General features: G+C 38.1%; 1 protein-coding gene across 1 annotated transcript in view; it reads left to right on the forward strand.

Annotated features, from left to right (window-relative positions):
* MYO9A (myosin IXA) overlaps window positions 1-24,735 on the forward strand; it is a 434,300-nt gene that overhangs the window by 64,250 nt on the left and 345,315 nt on the right. Inside the window, 1 exon segment of the mRNA XM_037833522.1 lies at window positions 10,588-11,498. Within this exon segment, the coding sequence (XP_037689450.1) occupies window positions 10,659-11,498 (840 nt within the window). The 5' untranslated portion in view covers window positions 10,588-10,658.

Here is a 24,735-nt window from a genome sequence, read left to right on the forward strand (position 1 = left end):
GTTATTGGCATATGGTCCCTGGGACTTGAGAGTGGGTCTTTCTTCCAAGGCGTGCCCTTCTAGGGCCTCTGCTGAGGGAAGACTGTGCTGCGTCACAGGTGAGCACCGTTCCCCAAGGGAAGTTATGGGCCGAAAGCCATGTAGGGGCGTTCCCAGCCTGTTGAAAGGATGGCTGAATGGGACGTGTTAATTTCCCCCTTTTCACACAGCTCTGCCTTCCCAGCTTCGGGACAATTAGCTGCAGGTGCGTGAAAGACTATTGTCCATGCCAGATAACTGTGATGTGTGTGCATGTTGCTGGAAACACTTCCTATCACACTGGGTTGTTTGGTGCAGCTCTGGGTTGTGGTCCTGGCACCAGGCAGGAGCATTCCCAGCCCGCTGGGAAGATGGCTGTAAGAGGATGCCCCCCTTTTCTTGGGAAGTTATGGCATTTAGAGAATTTTCTTAGCCACTAGACTTATTGCGTTGTCTTTTAGAGCTATCTTAGCTCTGCTCTTTCCTGGGCCCAAATTGGAAGTCTTTGAGGCTTTCTGTAATGGGCTTCTTAGAGTAATTGTTTTAGAAAAAGAGAAAAAGATTAAAAAAAAAAAAGAAGGAAAGAGAAGGCCCCTACTTGCAGATCTAATGGGCTATTGACATGCTGAGAGACAAAGAGTTTAGGGACATTAAGAAGCAATTAAGAAAGCAGAGAAACTGTTTCTTCAGACAAGGGGCTTCGCCCTCTGGATTTGCATATGCACCTGATTCTGTTTGAGCCCTCCCGTTTTGCATATTATCCAAATTCCAAAAAGTCTGTTTTTATTTTTTGGGTTTTTTTTTTTTTTTGCTGTTTTTGCTAGCCCTGTCTCCTCTCCGCCAGGCTGACTGCTCCCAGATTCTCCTGTGTCTGATCTCAGTCTATCTATGTTTGGAATTTTTGCTCAGCAGTCTTGAGTTTTCAATGAGAGCTGCAACTGTAGTTCTCCCTCCTGGTTCCAAGCACCGACAGCCCCTCCTGCCACAAGACTGTGCTTGGCAGGAAGGGGCACGGGTCCCCTGGCCATGAGAACTTACAGATTTCGCTGATCTCAGCTGTTTCACGCATTCGTGAATGTTGTATGAAGTATGCCCAAAGTCAGGTTGCTCTGCGGTGTCTGGTCCATGCAGTTCCTGGCTTCCTACCTGCTGTCCTGGAGGAGTAACTAAAACCCATACCTCTCCGCTCCGCCATCTTGCCCCTCCTCTTGTAATATGCTTTAAAGTCAGAAAGTGTGAGTTCTCCATTTTCATGATCTTTCTCAAGATATTTTAGCCTATTTTGAGTCCCTTACTCTTCCAAATAAATTTGATAATTGGCTTTACTGTTTCTGCGAAGTAGGCAGTTGGAATTTTGATTGAGATCCTGGTGAATCTGTAAGTAAATTTGGGTAGAATTGACATCTTTACGTTATTAGTGTTCCAATTATGAACAGAGCATGTCCTTCCGTCTATTTAGGGTGTCTTTGATTTCTTTTAGCAGTGCTTTGTAGTTTTCTGAATATAGGTCTTTTACATCCTTGGTTAAGTTTATTCCTAAGTATTTGATTCTTTTAGTTGCTACTGTAATGGAACTTTTTTCTTTATTTCCTCCTAAGATTGTTCGTTATTAGTGTATACAAACACTCTTGATTTTTGCATGTTGAGCTTGTATCCCACCACTTTGCTGAATTTCTTTATTAGCTCTCGTAGTGTCTCACTTTTCAAAGAAAGTTTTGCTGGATATAGATTTCTTGGTTTGCAAGTTTTTGCTTTCAGCACTTTAAATATGTCTTCCTACTGCCTTCTTGGTTCTATGGTTTCCAATAAGAGATTGACACTTAATCTATTGAGGCTCTTTTGTACATGACATTTTGCTTCTCTCTTGTGGCTTTCAGAATTCTCTCTTTATCTTTGGCATTGGACAGTTTGATTATAACATGCTCCAGCATGGAACTATTTGTGTTTTTCCTGTCTGGAGTTTGTTGAGTGTTTTGGATGTGTATATTCATGTCTTGTGTTAACTTTGGAAAGTTTGCAGCCATTACCTCTTTGAATATCCTGTCTGCCCCTTTCTCTCTTTTTTCTCCTTCTGAGACTCCCACATTGTGTATATTCGTATACACTTAATGTATTCTGCTGGTTCTTTGGGGTCTGTTCACTGTTCTTCATTCTTTCTTGAATCTGGAGATTTCAGTTGTCTTATCTGCAAGCTTACTGATTCCTTCTGCTGTTATGGTCTTTAATTGTATTTGGTTCCTTTTTATAATGTCCACATGTCTATCGAATTCTTTTTGTGTTCATTTGTCATTTTCTGATTTTTTAGTTCTTTGTTCATGTTTTTTCCTTTAGCTCCTTGAGCATATTTAGAGCTTTTTTTAAAATTATCTATCTTTTATAATTCATACTTTGGAGTACTGAGACTGAAAAGTTCATTGAGACATTGGCCAGCTCTGGTGCACAGGCAACAGTGAGAGTCGAGTCAGATTGAGGAAGTCCCAGCAGCTGGGAGAGAAGAGGCAGGAGGCTGAGGTCAGACCCAAGTGGGAAGCCAGGCTGGCCAGCCCCACGTGAAGATCTGGCAAAGTGCACTTTTTACAGGGGTTATGCATGCATTGAATGACTGAGCTGAGTAGCTCCATGGGGGTATCAGTCTCACTGGACTCCCGGGCTCACTCCAGAAGCCAGCATGGCAACAGGGGCAGGGCAGTACCAATTTTTTTTTCGAATTCAGTTTTATTGAGATTGTTCACATACTATGCAGTCATCCAAAGTGTACAATCAGTTGTTCACAGTTCCATTATATAGTTGTGCATTCATCCCCACAATTATTTTTTTTTCAATTTTTAGGACATTTTCATTACTCCGGAAAAGAAATAAAAATAAAAAAGAAAACTCAAATCCTCTCATACTCCAAACCACCCCCACCACTGTTATTATAGACTCTTAGTATTGATATAGTACATTTGTTACTATTGATGAAAGAATGTTAAAATACTACTAACTGTAGTACATAGTTTGCAATAGGTATATTTTTTCCCTGCATTCCTCTCTGTTATTAACTTCTAGTTATAATGCCATACATTTGTTCTAGTTCATGAAAGAGATTTCTAATATTTGTACAGTTATTCATGGGCACTGTCCACCACAAGATTCACTGTTTTATACGTTCCCATAGTTTAACTTCCAACTTTCCTTCTGGTGACATACGTGACTCTAAGCTTCCCGTTTCCACCACATTCACACATCATTCAGCACTGTTAGTTATTCTCACAATAATGTGCTATGGTCACCTCTGTCCATTTCTAAATGCTTAAGTTCAACCTAGTTGAACATTCTGCTCATAATAAGCAGCCGCTTCCCATTCTTTAGCCTCATTCTATATCCTGGTAACCTATATTTCATGTCTTTGAGTTTACATATTATAATTATTTCATATCAGTGAGACCATACAATATTTTCCCTTTTGTGTCTGACTTATTTCATTCAATATTATGCCCTCAATGTTTCTTCATCAACCTGTTTTTTTTTAAGACGGTTTTGTTCATACACGATATATTCTGTCCTAAGTAAACAATTGATGGTTCCCTGAATAAGCACATATTTATGCATTCACCACCATCAGCACTATCTATATAAGGTCATTTCCATTTTTTCCACAAAGAAAGAAAGAGTCAAGGAAGGTGGAGAGACAAAAGAAAAAGAAATAGAAAAAAAAAAAGATGACAGCTAAAAACCAACAAAAGGAAAGATACAATTAAAATAAAGTTTAATAAAAGAGTCAGACAACATTTCCAATGCCAAGATTCCCACACCCCTCCCTTAAATCCCCCTCTCACAGGCTTCCTGCTTTGGTACATTGCCCCTGCCACATCAAAGGAAGCATAATACAATGTTTCCGCCAACTATACTCTCTAATTTGCGTTGATTGTATTTCTTTTTCCCCAATATGATCCCATTTTTAACACCTTCCAAGGTTGACATTCATTTGTTCTCCCTCATGTAAAAACATATTTATACATTTTATCGCAGTTGTTGAGCATTCTAGGTTTCACTGAGTTATACAGTCCCAGTTTTTATTTTCCTTCTTTCCTCCTGGTGTCCCACCTGCCCCTGACCTTCCTCTTTCAACCATACTCACAGTCATCTTTGTTCAGTGTACTTACATTGTTGTGCTACCATCACCCAAAATTGTGTTCCAAACCTCTTACTCCTGTCTTTTCCTATCTGTCTGTAGAGCTGTCTTTAGTATTTCTGGTAGAGCAGGTATCTTATTCACAAACTTTCTCATTGTCTGTTTGTCAGAGAACATTTTAAACTCTCCCTCATATTTGAAGGACAGTCTTGCCAGATATAGGATTCTTGGTTGGCAGTTTTTCTCTTTCAGTCTCTTGAAATATATCACACCACTTCCTTCTTGACTCCATGGTTTCTACTGAGAAATCTGCAGTCTTATTAAGCTTTGCTTGTGTGTGATGGATTGCTTTTCTCTTGCTGGTTTCAGGATTCTCTCTTTGTCTTTGATGTTTGATAATCTGATTATTAAGTGTCTTGGCCTAGGTCTATTCAGATCTATTCTGTTTGGGGTATGCTGCGTTTCTTGGATCTGTAATTTTATGTCTTTCATAAGAGATGGGAAATTTTCAGTCATTATTTCCCCTATTAATGCTTCAGGGCAGGACCATTTTTAAAATCTTTGTCTGGTTGTCCTAGATCTGATTCTCCTCATTGATGTTTTCTAATGCTTTAATCTTTTCTTTTGCCTGGCTTGTCACTTCCTGTTCTTTGTATGTTGTGTTATTTTTTGTTGAAATATTTTGTTTTTTTAATGTGCTATCGCTTGGATTTAGATTGTGAGGTGTTTGTTCCTTAAACTTGTATCCAGCTAATGTTATGACAAAGCTTTCCTTAAATAACAGAATCTAACAAAAAAATAAAGCAAAGATAAAAGGAAACACTTTTTCTTGTCTTTGCAGATCGACTGATGGGAGTCCTCGCCTACAGGGCTTATCCATACAGTGAGTTTAGAGAACATCTTGAGGCCAAAATATGTGGCTCCTACCATGATCCTTTTTGCACATGTGGACCTTGGAATTCCCCAGTTTACATGAATATGAATGTCCTCTCTCCCCTAGGAAACAGTGTCTTCTTGGCCTTGGCACTCACTACATTGTATATCCTACAGCCAGCAATTCCTTGCCACAAGTAGCCACGTAACTCCTCTCTCTGAGTGATCTATAGGAGAGCTTGGGGAGCTACCTTCTATACCCAGGGCAAGTCCTGGCATAGCAAGTCCCTCAGGGGACCACCAGACAAATTGGGCCAGATATACATGTTCCCAGTACATACATGAAGCCTACTCTGTTCCCTCCTGCATGGGGACCAGGGATCTGCATTGTGAGTGTGTGTCAGCTCTGACCTGAGTTGTTGAGGGGTTGGGGGAGAGCCAGCTAGGGAAACTGGAGATCTTACAGCATTAAGTGCCGTTTTCTCAATTTAGTGTTTGCCCTGTTGCTGCAACCCTTTAACTGTTTTCTAGAGCTTTGAGAAATATTTTTCTGCTAGTTCTTGGAGTTTGTTCAAAGCTTGTCTGTGGGGATGGAGTCCTGAGCTTCTTACTCTGACATCTTGATCATAGCAGGGCCATCTGGTGGCCTTCAAAGTGCATTGTCTGAATCTTGCTATGTGGGGAGAGTGGTAAAGGAGTGGAGAGTGGGAATATGGACCAGTGATTTCCAAATATTCTTCTCTGGACCAGCAGTAACAGAACTACTGGATTACCTTATTTCAGAACCACTGTTGGGCCTGGAAATGTAGATTTTTAAAATGTTTCCCAGATGATTCTGTTGAGTGCTTGGGTCTTAACACATACATATTTTTCAAGCAGTTGAGCAAGGACTGGCTTGCTGTCCAGATGGATTTTGTGAGTTGTTGTTACCTTGAGGCACAAACATAGAACAATGAATGATAAATAACAATAATTGAAAGCCACTTTGACATAAATGGGACTCAACAAAAAAGAAAACCATATTTATGGCTCAGAAGGGGAATAGAAAATAAAGCAGTAGCTGGGGTTATGGCTGGGAATCTACAGGCAACAGGAGCAGGGGTTTTGGTTTCTTTTGAGGTAGTAGGGGGGGTTTATTGGAATTGGGCTCAGTTTTGGAAACCATGGGCAGGGATAGAGCTCCTCTCTTGAAAAAGATGTTTCTGAGTTTAGTTCTAAGGCTGCCATATTGTACAACTTTAGGAATCAATTGTTGTTATGCATTGTGCTTTGTGGAGTAGGTGCAGTGCACATCCTGCATGTCTGCATGCAGTAGCTTGCTGCTGAGTGCTGCCAGAGGCCACTGCTTATGAAGTCTTCATATACCTAGGGATTCAGGAGAACACAAGCGTAACTTTATAGCTAGGAACCTACTAGTTCAGGACATGTCCTTGTTGTGGGCAGAATATCCTGACTTGAATAAAACAACTACAAGAAAAATACTGATTAGATAACTGGGGAAATTTCAGCACTGACTATTTAATATTAAAAATTATTGCTTTTTCAAGATATGACTATATGATGGTGTTTGTGTTAAAAAAGTAGTAAATAGTGTATTCTAAGTAAATGTTTATATGAAAACCAAAGAGGTCTTCAATAAAAATATGCACTTGTAAAGCAAAATCCTCAAACAAATGAAGCAATAAAATGCTAAGAAAAATGCATAGTAGATCACCAATCAGAGGAGCAGTTCATTCTGTATGACATTAAAATATTAATCTGGAAAATACTAAATTGCATGTTTAGGGTTTTCAAAGAGATAAGGGAAGGAAAATGACAGGAATGGTAGAAATGAAATATGTAATTACTGAAATTAAAAAAATATGTGGTGACAGTGAATGGGAAAATTAAGATGTCAGTTTCTTCTAAAATTAATCTGTGAGATCAATGCAATGTCAATCAAAATGCTGAAAGATTTTTTAATGTTAGTTGACACACTGATCTTAAAATTCATAATCTAGGGTATTTAGCCAAAGTTAAACAAGTAACAGGTCCAGTTGACTTCCCCTTTGGATATCAAAACTTATTGTAGACATACAGTGATTAAATTGAACTCAGGGATGGATCAGTAGACTAGTGCAACAGAATACAGAACCCAGAGCAGATTGATATGTATGTATATGGAAGTTTGTTGTCTGACAAATGTGGTATTTCTAAAATCAGTGGGGAAACAATGAGCTGTTCAAAGTGATGTTAGTTAATTGCTAATCTGAATTGGAGTAAAAAAATTGAACCCTCTCTCACAGCATACATGAAAATAAATTCTATGTGGATTAAAGATTTTCATGAGAAAAGGAAATCTTACGCCTTTTAGAAGAAAATATAGGGTAATACTTTAGGTCCTCAGGATAAGGTAGGAGTTTTAAAAAGTGTACCAGGAAATAATAGTGTGTGGGCTTTAGAGCCAGACTGCCTGCTTCAAATTTCAGTTTTATCACTTTCTGGTTATGAGTTTGGGTAAGTTATGTTTGTTTCCTCATTGTGAAATGAGGAAGGTGATGGATAAAACAATCGTCATTGGAGGAGTTGTGAGGATTGAATGAAATAATCTGCGTGAAGTGCTTAGAAAAATGATTAATACAAATAAGTACTCAGTAAACATTAACGGCAGTTGTTGTTACTCTTTTTGTTAAAAAAGAAACAAAGTATAAACTCTAAAGAATTGATAAATTTGTCTTTATTAAAAATAAAAACTTCTCTTAACAACAAAAGGTAGTGTTTTAGTTTGCTAATGCTGCCAGAATGCAAAACACCAGAGATGGATTGGCTTTTATAAAAGGGGGTTTATTTGGTTACACAATTACAGTCTTAAGGCCATAATGTGTCCAAGGTAACATATCAGCAATCAGGCACCTTCACTGGAGGATGGCCAGTGGTGTCCGGAAAACCTCTGTTAGCTGGGAAGGCACATGGCTGGCATCTGCTCCAAAGTTCTAGTCTCAAAATGGCTTTCTCCCAGGATGTTCCTCTCTAGGCTGCAGTTCCTCAAAAATGTCACTCTTAGTTGCACTTGGGGTATTTGTCCTCTCTTAGCTTCTCTGGAGCAAGGGTCTGATTTCAAAGGCCGTCTTCAAACTGTCTCTCACCTGCAGCTCCTGTGCTTTCTTCAAAGTGTCCCTCTTGGCTGTAGCAAGCTCGCTCCTTCTTTCTGATCTTATATAGTGCTCCAGTAATTTAATTCAGACCAACCCAATGGGTTGACCCACACTTCCATGGAAATTATCCAATCATAATCATCACCCACAGTTGGGTGAGGCACATCTCCATGGAAACACTCAAAGAATTGCAATCTAATTAACACTGATAGGTCTGCCCACACAAGATTACAACAAAGATAATGGTGTTTGGGGGGACATAATAAATTCAAACTGGCACAGGTAGTATAAACAAAATAGAAAAATAAGCCACTGATTGGTAGTCAATATTTGGCACACATTTTGATTGAAAACTGATTAATATCCAGGATGTTTGAAAAAATGATTAAATCAAGAAGGAAAATTCAACTCACAAAAAAAGGGAAAAGTTAATGAATATGCAACCTTGTCCAAATGTCATATGAGAGGATAAGAGTTGCCCAGCCTGACTAGTTATCAGAGGAACTCAAAGTAAAGTAATGAGATACCTTTCCACATTTCTTAGATTGGCAGAAACTGAAGTCTAACAATACTAATTTTTGGTAAGGAGCCTGAGAAAAGTGAACTATCATACACTGGTTACAAAAATAGTGAATTGGTAGCACCACTTTGTAAAGGTTTTTGTTAATATTTGATAACTTTGAAGCTAAAACCTAGCAACCCCACACCAAAGTATAAATCCCAGAGAAATTTTAGCAAAGATACATAAGGAAACATATAAGAATTGCAGTATTGTTTTAATATGTAATATTGGAAACAAGCTAAATGTTCACTGGAGGGCAAGTGGGTTAATAAATTGTATAATCATAAATGGGGTATTATTCTGCAATTGATGAACTTTACATGTATGAACATTTCTAGATAGAGAAGACAATATTAAGTAAAGTGAGACACATACTATTAAGTATAGTGTGATATATTGTTTAAAGCTTTAAAAAAAAAGTACTGTATCTAACTTGTAATTAGCCATACATGTAGTAAAATTATGAAAACAACATGGTAATAATATCACCCTCATGACAGTGGTTATTTATTCAGAGCAAAGGAAGGAGCTTTAACTTTCTAACATTTTATTTTCTTATAAAATATTTATGAGAAAACATTTAATTTTCTTATAAAATCACTGTATTACAAATATCCTGAGGCAAATACAGTGATTATAAAACTTGTTCACTCTGGGAGGTAGTTATGCTTGCCTTTTGTATATTCTATAATTATATCTGTGTTTGAAAGATCATCTAAGAAAAAGGTAAAAACAAAGTTCCTTGGTTAAAAGGATTTTAACAAATGGGTGGTAGTATGAGAGAGAAGTAATTAAAGGTTTTTTTTTTAATAGCACAGCATTTTTTAATATGTTAATGAAATAAGTAAAAAGTGAAAGATTAATAGCATACGAGAGTGATTTTTTTGGTGAGGCAAGTTACTAATGGAGATGTTAGAAATCAGGTTTTATTAGCCCTTGAAAGGATATGGGACATATTTTCTCTGTAGACAGAAATGCAATAATAGAGATGAATAATAGAATTGGAAAAGTCATTTATGGGAAATCACTATTTTCTCAGTGAGGCCTAAACATTGAAATCATTTTTCTAGTGGTGGGTTTGAAAAGATTGGAAGGGTATGCAGAATACCTTTAAGGGATGGATGAGGATAGATTAAAACACTAGATCAGTAGCAGTGAGAGACAACATGAGGTTGAGTAAAATTCGTAGTGGTACAAGTCAGCCTCGCTGTATAATTTTGCCAGTTTTGTTCAGGAAGCCAGGGACAAGATTTTTTTATTATCCCCGCCAGACCCTCTTCACCTCCCCACCCCAGAGGAGAGTCAGAACCTGGAATTCCTGGAACTATGTCCATCTCTGTAACAGGTCTCTTTTTCATGTGTTCTTCTGGTTTATCTAAGTTGATCTAGTTTAATTTCTCTGTTTCTCTCATCTCATCTTACTGTTTTTAATAAATTTCACAAAGTTTTTCTTCATTGATGGTATTCTTTCTTGTTTTTGCTTTATTCTTAAGATATTTTGGCTGCATGATAATTAGATTTGTGTGCTTATTCTGTCCATCTTAAACCAGTCTTTAGTGAGGGTTTCCAACTATAAGGAAAGGACTTGGTTCTAGTCCCAGGTATGTTGGAAACATTTGAGATGGCAGGGTACAAAATTATTTATCTTGTACTCTATGAACTCTGAATTATTGATATAATTAAACATTGGAACAATATTGTTATTTTAGCACCCAGATTTCGACAATCAAATGTAATACTATGTGGTCTCAGTGAGATTGTTTTCAAAGACTGTAGCTATAGAAAAGTTTGGATTTCTTGTTTTAAAAGATTTAATCATCATGATTGTTAAACCTTTTTTTCTTGAGCATCAGAAAGTAATAAGTATTTCATGTTTTATGTTTCAGTTTTTTTGCCAAGAAAATGTTTTGCACAATTTTGAACACATATTATCCATGCTGATGGGACAAGATCCAATATGAATATAAATGATGGAGGAAGACGACGTTTTGAGGAAAATGAACACACATTACACATATATCCTGGGGCAATTTCAGAAGGGACAATCTACTGTCCAATTCCTGCCAGAAAAAACTCCACAGCTGCTGAGGTAATTGACACTCTTATAAATAGACTTCATCTTGACAAAACAAAATGTTATGTTCTAGCAGAAGTGAAGGAATTTGGTGGAGAAGAATGGATACTCAATCCAACAGACTGTCCAGTTCAGCGAATGATGTTGTGGCCCCGACTGGCTCTGGAAAATCGTTTGAGTGGAGAGGACTACCGCTTTCTTCTGAGAGAAAAAAATCTTGATGGATCAATACATTATGGTAGTCTTCAGTCATGGCTACGAGTGACAGAAGAACGTCGCAGGATGATGGAACGGGGTTTTCTTCCACAGCCACAACAGAAAGACTTTGATGATTTATGTAGCTTACCTGATTTGAATGAGAAAACTCTCTTAGAAAACTTGCGAAATCGCTTTAAACATGAAAAAATTTATACCTATGTTGGCAGTATTCTGATAGTTATTAACCCATTCAAGTTTCTTCCTATTTATAACCCTAAGTATGTCAAAATGTATGATAACCACCAGTTGGGAAAACTTGAGCCACATATTTATGCTGTGGCAGATGTAGCTTATCATGCCATGCTTCAGCACAAAAAGAATCAGTGCATTGTGATTTCTGGAGAGAGTGGTTCTGGGAAGACTCAAAGCACAAACTTCCTTATTCACCACCTTACTGCTCTAAGTCAGAAAGGATTTGCCAGTGGAGTAGAACAGATTATTCTTGGAGCTGGACCAGTACTTGAGGTAAGCATACAGAAATACTTTCCTTACTTTTAAACATATCTTAATTTTTTTTAAATGTGAGAAGATGAAATAAAACTGAATAGAAACAGAAACAACATTACCAAAGGAAACTCCTTTGTAAATTCTAGTGTTTATGTTTAATTGACATGCTGAGTGCACATATTTACCTCAGAATTATGGAAGATAGGAAAACAGAAATGTCAATGTGTAATATTGAAGGGAGAAGGTGTGTGATAATGGTAATTTTTTTAAGTGGGTGTCTCGTGGTCACAGTGATACCAAAGAAAGATATAACTGGAGTCATATCTCCCTGTGAAGGGAGAACGCAGAGGGTAAGACTCCTGTCTGTAAAAGGGACTGTAATTGGGTTGTGGATGTAGGTGGTTGGGGAAAATATTCTTGCCAATGTATTTGTATCTCTGCAACTTTAACATCTGTACCTAGCATTGAAACTCTTAAGGGTTCACTTTTTTTTTTTTTTATCTTCATTTTATTGAGATATATTCACATACCACGCAGTCATACAAAACAAATCGTACTTTCGATTGTTTACAGTACCATTACATAGTTGTACATTCATCACCTAAATCAATCCCTGACACCTTCATTAGCACACACACAAAAATAACAAGAATAATAATTAGAGTGAAAAAGAGCAATTGAAGTAAAAAAGAACACTGGGTACCTTTGTCTGTTTGTTTCCTTCCCCTATTTTTCTACTCATCCATCCCTAAACTAGACAAAGTGGAGCGTGGTCCTTATGGCTTTCCCAATCCCATTGTCACCCCTCATAAGCTACATTTTTATACAAGTGTCTTCGAGATTCATGGGATCTGGGTTGTAGTTTGATAGTTTCAGGTATCCACCACCAGCTACCCCAATTCTTTAGAACCTGAAAAGGGTTGTCTAAAGTGTGCATAAGAGTGCCCACCAGAGTGACCTCTCGGTTCCTTTTGGAATCTCTCTGCCACTGAAGCTTATTTCATTTCCTTTCACATCCCCCTTTTGGTCAAGAAGATGTTCTCCGTCCCACGATGCCAGGTCTACATTCCTCCCCGGGAGTCATATTCCACGTTGCCAGGGAGATTCACTCCCCTGGGTGTCTGATCCCACGTAGGGGGGAGGGCAGTGATTTCACCTTTCAAGTTGGCTTAGCCACAGAGAGAGGGCCACATCTGAGCAACAAAGAGGCATTCGGGAGGAGGCTCTTAGGCACAACCATAGGGAGGCCTAGCCTCTCCTTTGCAGCAACCGTCTTCCCAAGGGTAAAACCTGTGGTAGAGGGCTCAACCCATCAAACCACCAGTCCCTTAAGGGTTCACTTTTGAAAGTACTCTATAGAATATGGGAAAAAATGTTAAGTTGTAGAATGTTTTGGAAGTTATGCTTAACAAATGTAGAAAGGAAAGATAATATACTATTTTTGTTTTAGACCTGAAAGGAAAAGGCCACATTACTTAGTTTTTTTAAAAAATAGATTTTGTAAGGGATAATTAAGGTACAGTAAACGGCACATATTTAAAGTTTACAATTTGGTAAGTTACGACATATGTATAAACCCATGAAACTACCAGCAAAGTCAGGATAGTGAACATATCCCTCCAAATTTCTGTATCTCTTTGTGTAATGGCTGTCTTAGTCCACCCATCTACAAGCAGCTACTGATGTGCTTTCTGTTACTATAGATTGTTTTGCATTTTCTAGAATTTTATATAAATGGAATCATATAGTATGTATTTTTTTGTTTGGCTTTTTTCACTAAGGGTAATTATTTAGGCATTCATCCATGTTTTGCGTGTGTCAATAATACGTTCTTTTTATTTCTGAGTAGTATTCCACAGTTTGTTTATTCATTCCTTAGTTAATGGGCATTTGAGTTGTTTCATGAGCAAGTCTTTGTGCACATGTATACTTTCTTTTCTTTTGGATAAATGCCTAGAAGTGGAATGAATGGATCTTATTTTTTTAATATGCAATTTTATTGAGTTATATTCACACACCATACAAACCACCTGAAATATATACAATTACTGTCTCCCAGTATCATCACATAGTTGTACATATATCCCTATGATCAATTTTAGAACATTTTTATTTCTTTTCTGGAGTAATGAAAGAAAAGAAAAATAAAAAAGAAAACCCATATCCTCCTATTCAGGCCCAGACCAAGTTCATGCAAAGTATGGGCTGGTGCTGCCACAAGATAGAAAAATATTCCAGGCTCAGAGATAGACATAGATTTATTAGGACTTACAAATAGGAGAGATTCTCCAGTGGTGGCAATACGGTGGTATAGTGCCCCATAAAAGGGCAGGGAGTACAAGGGGCACTATGTATATGATTTTAGAACAAACACATTCCATATAGTATGAGGACATCAGGGTCTCTTGTATAATCATTAAAGGGGCTTAAGATCTGATGTTTTACTAAGATTAATGTTTTAAGACTAAGATACCCTCAGTGCTGCTTTACATCTGTGGTTACATTCTTCTCCCTCTGGGGAGATTGTTTACTTTACTGACCTTTGTCCTGGTTAAGCAGTTTTGTTACATGCTTGGGGTTTCATTCCCATTTAGGAGGAGACCTGGGCTCTGGGCCACCATGCCTCCCATACCCCTTATCCCCTCACCCCATTATTAACCCATAGTATTGGTGTGGTACACTTATTACTGTTGATGAAAGAATATTAAATATTACTTTGAACTATAGTCCACAGTTTACACTGAGTACATTTTTTCCCATATACCCCTTAGGTTTAACTTTTTAAGGAACTGCCAAAGTATTTTCCGATATATATATACCATATTAAATTTCCACCAGCTGTATGACAGTTTCAGTTTGTCTATATCCTTGCCAACCCTTTATATAGTCATTCTTCTTAGTTTTAACCATTCTGATTAATGATAGTTGAGCATCTTCTCATGTGCTTATTTGCCATTCAGATATCTTTTTTTTTTTTTTTTTTAGTTTTTAATTTTTATTGAGATTGTTCACATACCATACAATTATCCAAAGATCCAAAGTGGACAATCAGTTGCCCCCGGTACCCTCATACAGCTGTGAATCCATCACCACACTTAATTTTTGTTCAATTTTTAGAACCTTTTCATTACTCCAGATAAGAAATAGAGCAAAAGAAGAAAGAAGAAAAAAAAAAAAAAGAAAAGAAAAGGAAACTCAAATCCTCCCATATCCCTAACCAACCCCCCTCCATTGTTGACTCATAGTGTTGGTATAGTACATTTGTTACTGTTTATGAATGAATGTTGAAATATGACTAACTGTAGTGTATAGTTTGCAATAGGTATATATTTTTTTCCCTATATGCCTCTCTATTATTAACTTCTAGTTATAGTGTCATACATTTGTTCTGGTTCATGAAAGAGATTTCTAATTTTGTACAGTTAATCACAGACATTGCCCACCACAGGATTCAGTTTTATACATTCCTGTCTTTTGACCTCCAACTTTCCTTCTGGTGACATGCGTGACTCTGAACTTACCCTTCCACTACCTTCACACACCTTTCAGCAGTGTTAGTTATTTTCACATCTTGCTACCGATACCTCTGTTCATTTCCGAACATTTAAGTTCATCCTAATTGAACATTTTGCTCATGCTAAGCAACCGCTCCCCATTCTTTAGCCTCATTCTATATGTTGGTACCTTATATTTCATGTCTATGCTGTTTCCTTTGTATGTGGTGAATTGCTTTTCTCTTGCTGCTTTCAGAACTTGCTCCTTCTCTTCTGTGTTTGACAGTGTGATCAGAATATGTGTCGGAGTGGGTTTATTTGGATTTATTCTACTTGGAGTTCGCTGAGCATTTATGATTTGTGTATTTATGTTGTTTAGAAGATTTGGGAAGTTTTCCCCAACAATTTCTTTGAATACTCTTCCTAGACCTTTACCCTTTTCTTCCCCTTCTGGGACACCAATGAGTCTTATATTTGGACGTTTCATATCATCTATCATATCCCTGAGGTCCATTTCGATTTTTTCAATTTTTTTCCCCATTCTTTCTTTTATGCTTTCATTTTCCATTCTGTCATCTTCGAGGTCACTGATTCGTTGTTCAACTTCCTCTAGTCTTGTACTATGAGTGTCCAGAATCTTTTTAATTTGGTCAACAGTTTCTTTAATTTCCATAAGATCATCCATTTTTTTATTTAGTCTTGCAATGTCTTCTTTATGCTCTTCTAGGGTCTTCTTGATTTCCTTTGTCTCCCGTACTATGGTCTCATTGTTCATCTTTAGTTCTTTGAGTAGCTGCTCTAGGTGCTGTGTCTCTTCTGGTATTTTGATTTGGGTGCTTGGGCTTGGGTTATCCATATCGTCTGGTTTTTTCATATGCTTTATAATTTTCTGTTGTTTTTGGCCTCGTGGCATTTCCTGAACTTGATAGGGTTCTTTTAGGATTTGTAGACCAACTGAAGTCCTTACCTCTAATTTATCAGATCTACAGCTTCGTGGAGTACACTTTCTCTAACTAACCAGCAGGTGGCGTCCACGAGCCACCTGTTCTCCACAAGCCAGTTCTCCCCTGCTTAGCCTTTTTGGTGAGTGGGGGAGTGAGTCTTGTGGGGTCCAATTGGTGTACCAAGCTTGCGTGTGTAGTTGGTGTTGCCTGCCCTGTATATGGGGCGTGTTTCTAGGCAGTCAGGGAGGGGGGGGTGGCTCTAACAATCAAATCTCCCTGGTGATCCTAGAGTTTTAAGGCTGCTGCAATAGTCTAATCCTTTAGTTCAGTCCTGCCACAGTTTGTCTCTGCCACTGACCCACAAGTCCTTGGTATTGGCGTATGGCTCCTGAGACTTGCAAGTGGGCCCCTCTTCCAGGCCGTGCACCCCCTGGTCTTCTGTTGAGGGATGACTGTGCTATGTCACAGGTGAGTGCCATCCCCCCAGGGCGGTTCTGGGCTGCTGGGCTGTGTAGGGAGGCTCCCAGTCTGCTCAAATGATGGCTGAATGGGGCTTTGTTAATTCACACTGCTCTACCTTCCCAACTCTGGGACAATCAGCTGAGGTTGCAGGGAAGGCTAATGTCCATGCCCAGTTTTGTGGTGTGTGCCTGTTATCTGAAGCACTTCCGTCACACTGGGTTGTGTGGGGCAGCTCTGGGCTATGGGGCTGGTGATGGGCAGGAGTGTTTCCTGTCCACCAGGATGATGGCTGTGAGCGGACACCGCCCTTTTCTTGGGAAGTTGTGGTGTTTAGTGAATTTTCTCAGCCACTGGATTATTGCGTTTTGTCTCAGAGCTCTCCTAATTCTGCTCTTGACTTGACCTGCCCAAATTGCAGGTCTTTGAAGCTTTCTGTATTGGGCTTCTTAGAGTAATTGTTTTAGAAAAAGAAAAAAGGATTAAAAAAAAAGGGCCCTCCTCAGAGATCTAATGGGTTATTGAAATGCTAAGAGACAAAGCAACTAGGGCCATTAAGGAAAGGTCCACAGGGCAGAGAGATCAGCTTTTCTTCGGGATTTGCATATGCGCCTCAGGGCCCAAGCTGGGGCCTGAGCTCTGCCCTTCCCCCTTCCACGCTCACCAGAACTCCAAAAATCCTCCGCTTTTATTTTGGAGTTTTTCGTGTTGTTTTTTTTCTATGCCTGTCTCCTCTCTGCTGGGCTGGCTGCTCTCAGATTCTCTGGTGTCTGGTCTCCTTCTATCTATGGTTGGCGTTTGGATCATCAGAATGAGTTTCCGATAAGGGCTGCCACTGCAGTTCTCCCTTCTCCTTCCCGGAGCTGACAGCCCCTCCTCCCCCGGGACTGAGCCTGGCAGGGAGGGGCGTGGGTCCCCTGGCCGCAAAAACTTACAGATTTCGCTGATCTCAGCAGTTCCACGTTTTCGTGAGTGTTGTATGAAGTATGCCCAAAGTCAGATTGCTCTGTGGTGTCCAGTCCACGCAGTTCCTGGCTTTCTACCTACTTTCCTGGAGGAGTAACTAAAACATACAGCTCACCAGTCTGCCATCTTGCCCCGCCTCTGTAGACATATTTTAAAAGTAACAAAACATGCTGTAATTTGAGGCATGATACCAAACTGCCATTCCAGCTCTTACTCCTAATAACTCCTTGAGTTCAATCTCATTCCTAGTCCCCTACCCCAGAGGATAGCCCTTGTGATTGGATTTTGAGGTCTTCGGTTTCTTTTCGAGTCAGTGTAGTTTGTTCGTGTGTTTCTAGGGACATTGTCCATTTCATCTAAGTTTGTTGGCATGCAGTTGGTCATAATATCCTCTTATCATCTTTTTTATTTTTGTGTGGTCAGTAGTAATGTCCCCCCAGTCATGTTTCTGAATTTATTTATTTGCATCTTCTCTTTTTTTTTGTCAGTCTAGCTAACAGTTTGCCAATTTAATGATTTTTGTCAAGAACCAACTTTGGTTCTTTCCTTTTGGTTACTTTGGGGTTAGTTTGCTATTCTTTTTCTAGTTCCTGCAGGTGTTTAATTAGGTTTTCAATTTTAGCTCTTTCTTCTTTGTTTTAAAGTAGTCATTTCGGTCTATAAATTTCCCTCTTGGCACTGCCTTCACTGTGTCCCATCAGTTTTGATATGTTGTGTTCTTGTTTTCATTTGTCTTATTGAGCTTCCCTTGTATGTGATGAATTGCTTTTCTCTTGCTGCTTTCAGAATTCTCTCTTTGGTATAACTCTTTGGTATTTGATGGCTTAATTAGTGTCTTGGAGTAACTCTAGTTGTATATATTTTGTATAGAGTATGTTGTATTTCTTGGACCTGTATTGTGATGTTTTTCTTAAGAGGTGGGAAATTATTGACCGTTATTTCCTCAAATATTATTTCTGTCCCCTTTCCCCTCTCTTCTCCTCTGGAGATACCCATGACATGTATATCTGTGCACTTCATGCTGTCATTCAATTCCTTGAGGCCCTGCTCAAAACTTTCCATTCTTTTCCATAACTGCTCTTTTGTCTGTAAGATTTCAGATGTCCTAACCTCTAGTTCACTGATCTTCTCTTCTGCCTCTTCAAATCTGCTGTTGTATGTCTCCGTTGTATTTTTTCTCTTCTGTTATTCCTTTCATTCCCATAAGTTATTTTTTTGCATACTTTCAAATTCTTCTTTATGCTCAATCAGTGTATTCTTTATATCCTTTATGTCTTTTACCAGATTTTCCTTTTATCTCCTTGAATTGATTTAGAGGATTTGTTTGAACATTAATTAGTTGTTTCAACTGCTGAATCTTTTAGTTTTTTCCCTTAACTAGGCCACATCTTCCTATTTTTTAGTGTGCTTTGTGATTTTTTTTGCTGGTGTCAGGACATCTGAATATCTGGATGAGTTTATTCTGGAGATCAGTTTTCTCTCTTGCTCTGATGTTCTTGTAGATTGACTTTATGGTATAACTCTTCTTTGACACTTGGTTCACCTCATTCTAAACCTTTAGAATTCATTGTTTAACTGACCAGAATTTTTCAGCTCTTATTCATCTGATTCTTGCCCTAAATATATGGTACGATTTTTGAGATTGCACTATTTGGGCAATTGTTTTATCCGCAGGATAAAAAGCTTTTTTTCCCCTCTTTCTCCTCTGGGAATGTTGATCTGTTCAGTTTTTGATTTGCCTTTATATGTTTTTAATATGCCTTTCATTATCTCTAGCTCCTTTACCTGGAGGCTAATTCTTGGAGGAACATCCCCCTGAAGAAAACCTCCCCAGGTCTGTTTTTTCCAGTCAAAACAGGTCCAGGGACCCATGAAAGGTTTATATATTGATTCCAGTTGCCCTGAGGATGACACCCAGAAGGATGCCTATCTTCTCAATGAAATCTGATTCTGTGCTTTCCTGGTGTGCCCAGCAGAAGGTATTCTTCAGCTTGGTGTTCTTTTCCCTTGGGCAGGTTGAAACTGTTGCTCAGATCCTAGACCCCACAAAATGAATTCTCTAATCAGCAACCACGAAGTGTGCTGGGCTGTGTCCCCCCACCCCACCCTCCCGCCTTTTCTTGGGAGAGGGCTGCCCTTTCGGAAACTGTTCCCCACCATCCTGAGCACTTACTGTGTCTTTAAATGAGCTCCAGTTCTGCCCCTTGGGGTTGAAACAGGCTGCTGGCTTGTTACTCTCCTGGGAGGTTTGAGATGATAGCTCTTCTCTGTGCTGGGATCCAGCAGTCTGAATTCGCTAATCAAAAGCTGCAGTTGGTGTTCAGCCTTGCCCCCACTTTTCTTGGGAAATAGTGGTGTTTCATCGTATTGTTTCTGCTGTCCTGAGTAATTACTGTGGCTCTCAGTCAGCCCTGCTTCCTCCCCTCCTGGGAGTGGGGTTGAAAGAGAGCTTGCTGTGTGCTTTCTCTTCTGAGCTAGTTGAAACTTTAGCTGTGCTTGGAGCAGGAACCCAGCAGTCTGTATTCACTAATCAAAAGCTGCCATATACAAACCCCCACCCCCATCCCCCACCCCAGTCTTGGGTAAGAAGTCTTCTATTTCATGCCAGTGCTTGCTTAACCAAACAACTGGACAGCATCACCTGACCAAGTTGACACACAAACTTAACCATTACATATGTGTGTATTACATTTTTGTTTATCCATTCATTGGTTGATGAACATTTGAGTTGCTTCCATCTTTTGGCAATTGTGAATAATACTGCTATGAACATCAGTGTACAAATACCTGTTCGAGTCCCTGCTTTAAATTCTTTTGGGTATATACCTAGTAGTGGGTTGCCAGGTCATATGGTAATTCTGTACTTTCTTAAGAACTGCCAAACTGTCTTCCATAGTAGCTGTACCATTTATGTTGCTGTCAGCAATGAATGAGTGTTCCTTATAAGTATTCACTTATAATTTTTTTTTTAAAGTAGCCATTCTAGTGAGTATGAAATGCTATCTGATTGTGGTTTTGATTTGCAATTCCGTGATGGCTAATGAAGTTGAGTGTCCCCCATCTCCCACCCCCCCAATAAGAAGGCTAATTATTTAAATAATACAAAGATGTTACAAGGATGCATTTGATATGTTTCTAAAAAGCTGGGTGTTCCTAGGTGCACGATGTGTGGTTCCTGGGACTAGGAAATTTCTCTGTTCCACCAGCCACACATACATTCGCCCTGTCAAGGAAGGTGTGCTGAGGTTCAGATTGGTTGGATCTAGGCCAGGCTCCACACACAAACCAGTGGTTTTCTTGAGTCTTCTGGAACTAAGTCTTGATAAACTTCTATAACATTGAGACAGCACCCAATTAGTTAAAATTCATGCTATTTCTGCAAGTAGAAATGATGGTGATCCCCAAATAATCAGCAGCGTATTCTGGATATTAAACCCTGATCAGATACATGGTTTTTGTTTCATTGTGAAGGTTGTTATTTTACTTTCATGATAAAGTAAGTCCTTTGAGGCACAAAAGTTTTTAATTTTGATGAGGTCACATTTATCTATTTTTTCTTTTGTTGCTTGTGCTTTGGGTGTAAAGTCTAAGAAACCATTGCCTAACCCAAGTTCCTGAAGTTGCTTGCCTTCATTTTCTTCTAGGAGTTTGATAGTTCTGGTTTTTATATTTAGATCTTTGATCCATTTTTGAATAAGATGTGAAGTAGGGATCCTCCTTTCTTTTGTAAATAGAGATCCAGTTGTCCCTGCACTATTTGTTGAAAAGACTTCTTTCCCAGTCGAGTTGTCTTTACGCCCTTGTCAAAAATCATTTGGCCACAAATGTAAGGGTTGTTTTCTCATCTTTCAGTTTGATTCCATTTGTCTGTTTCTCTGTTCTTGTGCCAGTATTGTGCTGATTTTTTAAATTAAAATTTTTATTTTGTTAGATGACAATTAACTAGTTCATATAATAAAATAATTATTTCATGATTAATTTTACACTATTAAAGCAAAAATAGTTAACATGCAACTCAGATAAACATAAATAACAGCAGTTTTTGACAGTATGAGTCTTTAAAGGGAAATATGGTTTCTGTACAGTCAAGGCAATTAAACTGATTAAACCATAAATAAATAAACTGATTAAACCATAAAGTGTGAATAATTAAACCATAAAGTGTTTAATAATTAAACCATAAAGTGTGAATAATTTATAAAAGAATCCATTATGATTCATGAATTGCTGATATTATATCACTTTTTAAAAAATTATTTCAATTTATTGAATTCAGACCTGTCATTTTTTTTTTTCAGTTACATTTTAAAATTAATTTTTATTACATACAGGAAAATTCACTCTTTTGGTGTGCAGTTTAATGAGATTTGGCAATGCACAGTCATGAAACTACCATCATGATCAGAATTGTTTTAGTTTGCTAATACTGCCGAAATACAAAATACCAGAAGTGGATTGGCTTTTATTAAAGGGGGTTTATTTGGTTACACAGTTACAGTCTTATGGCCATGAAGTGTCCAAGGTAACAGATCAGTAGTCGGGTACCTTCACTGGAGGATGGCCAGTGGTGTCCGGAAAACCTCTGTTATCTGGGAAGGCATGTGGCTGGCGTCTGCTCCGAAGTTCTGGTTTCAAAATGGCTTTCTCCCAGGACATTCCTCTCTAGGCTGCAGTTTCTCAAAAACGTCATTCTTAGTTGCACTTGGGGTATTTGTCCTCTCTTAGATTCTCTGGAGCAAGAGTCTGCTTCCAGTGGCCGTCTTCAAACTGTCTTTCATCTGCAGCTCCTGTGCTTTCTTCCAAGTGTCCCTCTTGGCTATAGCTCCTCTTCAGAATGTCACTTTCAGCTGCACTGAGTTTGTTCTGTTTGTCAGCTCATTTATATGGCTCCCATTAGTGACACAACTTAGACCCAACTCGAATGTGTGGGGCAACAACTCCATGGAAATTATCCAGTCAGAGTCATCACCCACATTTGGTTGGGGCGCATCGCCACAGAAACACCCAAAGAATTACAATCTAATCAACACTGATAACGTCTGCCCACACAAGATTACATAAAAAATAATGGCGTTTGGGGGACATAATACATTCAAACCAGCACAACAGTCAAGTTACAGAAAGCTCCATCTGCTTCCCAATATTCTCTCATACTACCTCTTTGCAGTCAAACCTCCAGCTCCATACACTCTGACAACTACTGACCTGTTCTCGATTCCTATAATTTTGTCTTTTCCAGAATATCATAAGAATGAAATCACAGAGTGTGTAGCCCTTTCAGACTGGCTTCTTTCACTCAGCATAATGTGATTGAGATTCATCTGTATTGTTGTGTATATCAATATTTGTTCCTTTTCTTGCTGAGTTGTTTTCCAGTGCATAGATGCGTCACATTTTATCCATTCCCTAACTGAGGAATGTTTGTGTTGTTTCCTATTTTTGTTTGATAATATTGAGTAAAGCTGGTATAAACATTCACATGCAGGTTTTTGTTTGAACATATGTTTTAATTTCACTAGGAGTAGGACTGCTGGGTTATATGGGAAGTGTATGTTTAACTTTATGAGAAACTGCCAAACTGTCTCAGACCTATAGTTGTTTTAATTAAGAAATTCTTTGCTTATATTTACTTGTGATCCAAAGGATCCAAACTGTGTTACAAGTCAAATGGTATAGGGAACTGTAATGAATACCTGAGGAAGATTTCAAAAGCATCCCTACCTAAGAATTAACCAAATTATTAGAGATAATTCTTGCTAATAATTGTTTTTAAAAAAGGAGAAAAGAAACATTATATTCATATTGTTATAAACTACTAAACAATTATGAAATCGGATTTCGAATATTCTTTCCATAAAGATTAACTTTCTGCAATCAAGACAGAATCTGCTTTATCTTTCTTTTATCTTACTGACTGTTACTGGCTGGTTGGAGTAATGTGTTGGGGAACTGGGATGAAGTTCAGAGTTAAAGTAGCTATAATGGATTATCTAAGTCTGCAGTGGGAATAGTACAGGAAATGTGGTGGTATCCATATTCAGGATTGCTGATGGTGTTTTTCAACACTTTCCCTTAATCTTGGGACTATTCATAAATTTAATTTTCTATCACAGTGGGTTCAAATGTACAGTATAAGTAATGATCATAATCCCTCTGTAGTAGATATTCCTCTAAGTTTTAATAAAATGGGGTATTTTATAAAGGATTAGTAAGTATAACTTATTCAAGTTTGTCCCCAAATAACATATATTGACTAACTGCATATAAGAAAAAAATTCACAGGTTACATTTGTGTGATTGATCCTGTGAAGATGCTTGATTTTATCAAACAGTCCTACTGGTTTTGTTCTTAAATTTTTTTCTGTAAATAATCACATTATTAATGTGCTAAATTCCTGTGACCTGAGCATTCTCTTAGGAATGTCAAATTCTGAAATTGTAAATGTTTAATTAAAATTAATCATGCTGCTTTTCAAAGACATGCTATTTTACTTTGAAACCTATGTTTAAAAAATTTTTTTTGTTTGGTGGGACATTTTATGATAAACTCCATTGCTAATTTATGTTTCTAATGAATATCTTTATGCTCTGAAGAATTATATGCATTATAATTTAGCATTATCCTGTTTCTTCTCTTTATTCAAATTAAATATCTATGAAATATTTATAGAATAGAAGATTTTTTTGCTGTAGTTATTGTTACAAATATTAACTATTATAATAGTGCCTTTTGTTATTCTGTAGTATTGACAGTAAAAGATTCATCTTTAGCATATGGGTGATTAATTTGTTGTAATATTTACACAATTATTGGTCTCGAGTGTTTTAACCTGATAGGTTCTATGAAAGTATAAAATTCCAAGATAATAAATATTACCACATACAAGAATTTAAAGTATTGCCCTTTAAATGTATATTGTCATGATTATTAATTGTAACATAATCAAAAGCCAAACTTCAGGAATGAATTTAATTAAGACATAGAGAACTTTTAGTTCCATGTCCCTGAAATCTAAAATGGTGAGCTAATTTTCCCTATAACTTTTGTAAAATGACTTAAGATATTTTAAGAATGAAATCCAATCCAAAGATTTTTTCCTTTCTTATGTAACAGCTGGTCTCTGATTAACATTAAACATGTTAAAGATTGGCGAGGTATCTCTTTTGGTTTGCTAAAACTGCTGGAATGCAATATACCAGAAATGGGTTGGCTTTTTCAAAGGGGTTTTATTAGGTTACAGATTTACAGTTCTAAGGCCATGGGAATGTCCAAATTAATGCATCAAGAGGAGGCTACCTTCTCAGAGGAAACACTGCTGGCATCCGGGGTCCCTCTATCTCAAGGGAAGGGATGTGGCGACGTCTGCTGGTCCTTCTCTCCTGGTTCTGGTT

Source organism: Choloepus didactylus, chromosome 4 (genome assembly GCF_015220235.1).
Source record: "Choloepus didactylus isolate mChoDid1 chromosome 4, mChoDid1.pri, whole genome shotgun sequence".
Lineage (NCBI taxonomy): Eukaryota > Metazoa > Chordata > Mammalia > Pilosa > Megalonychidae > Choloepus > Choloepus didactylus.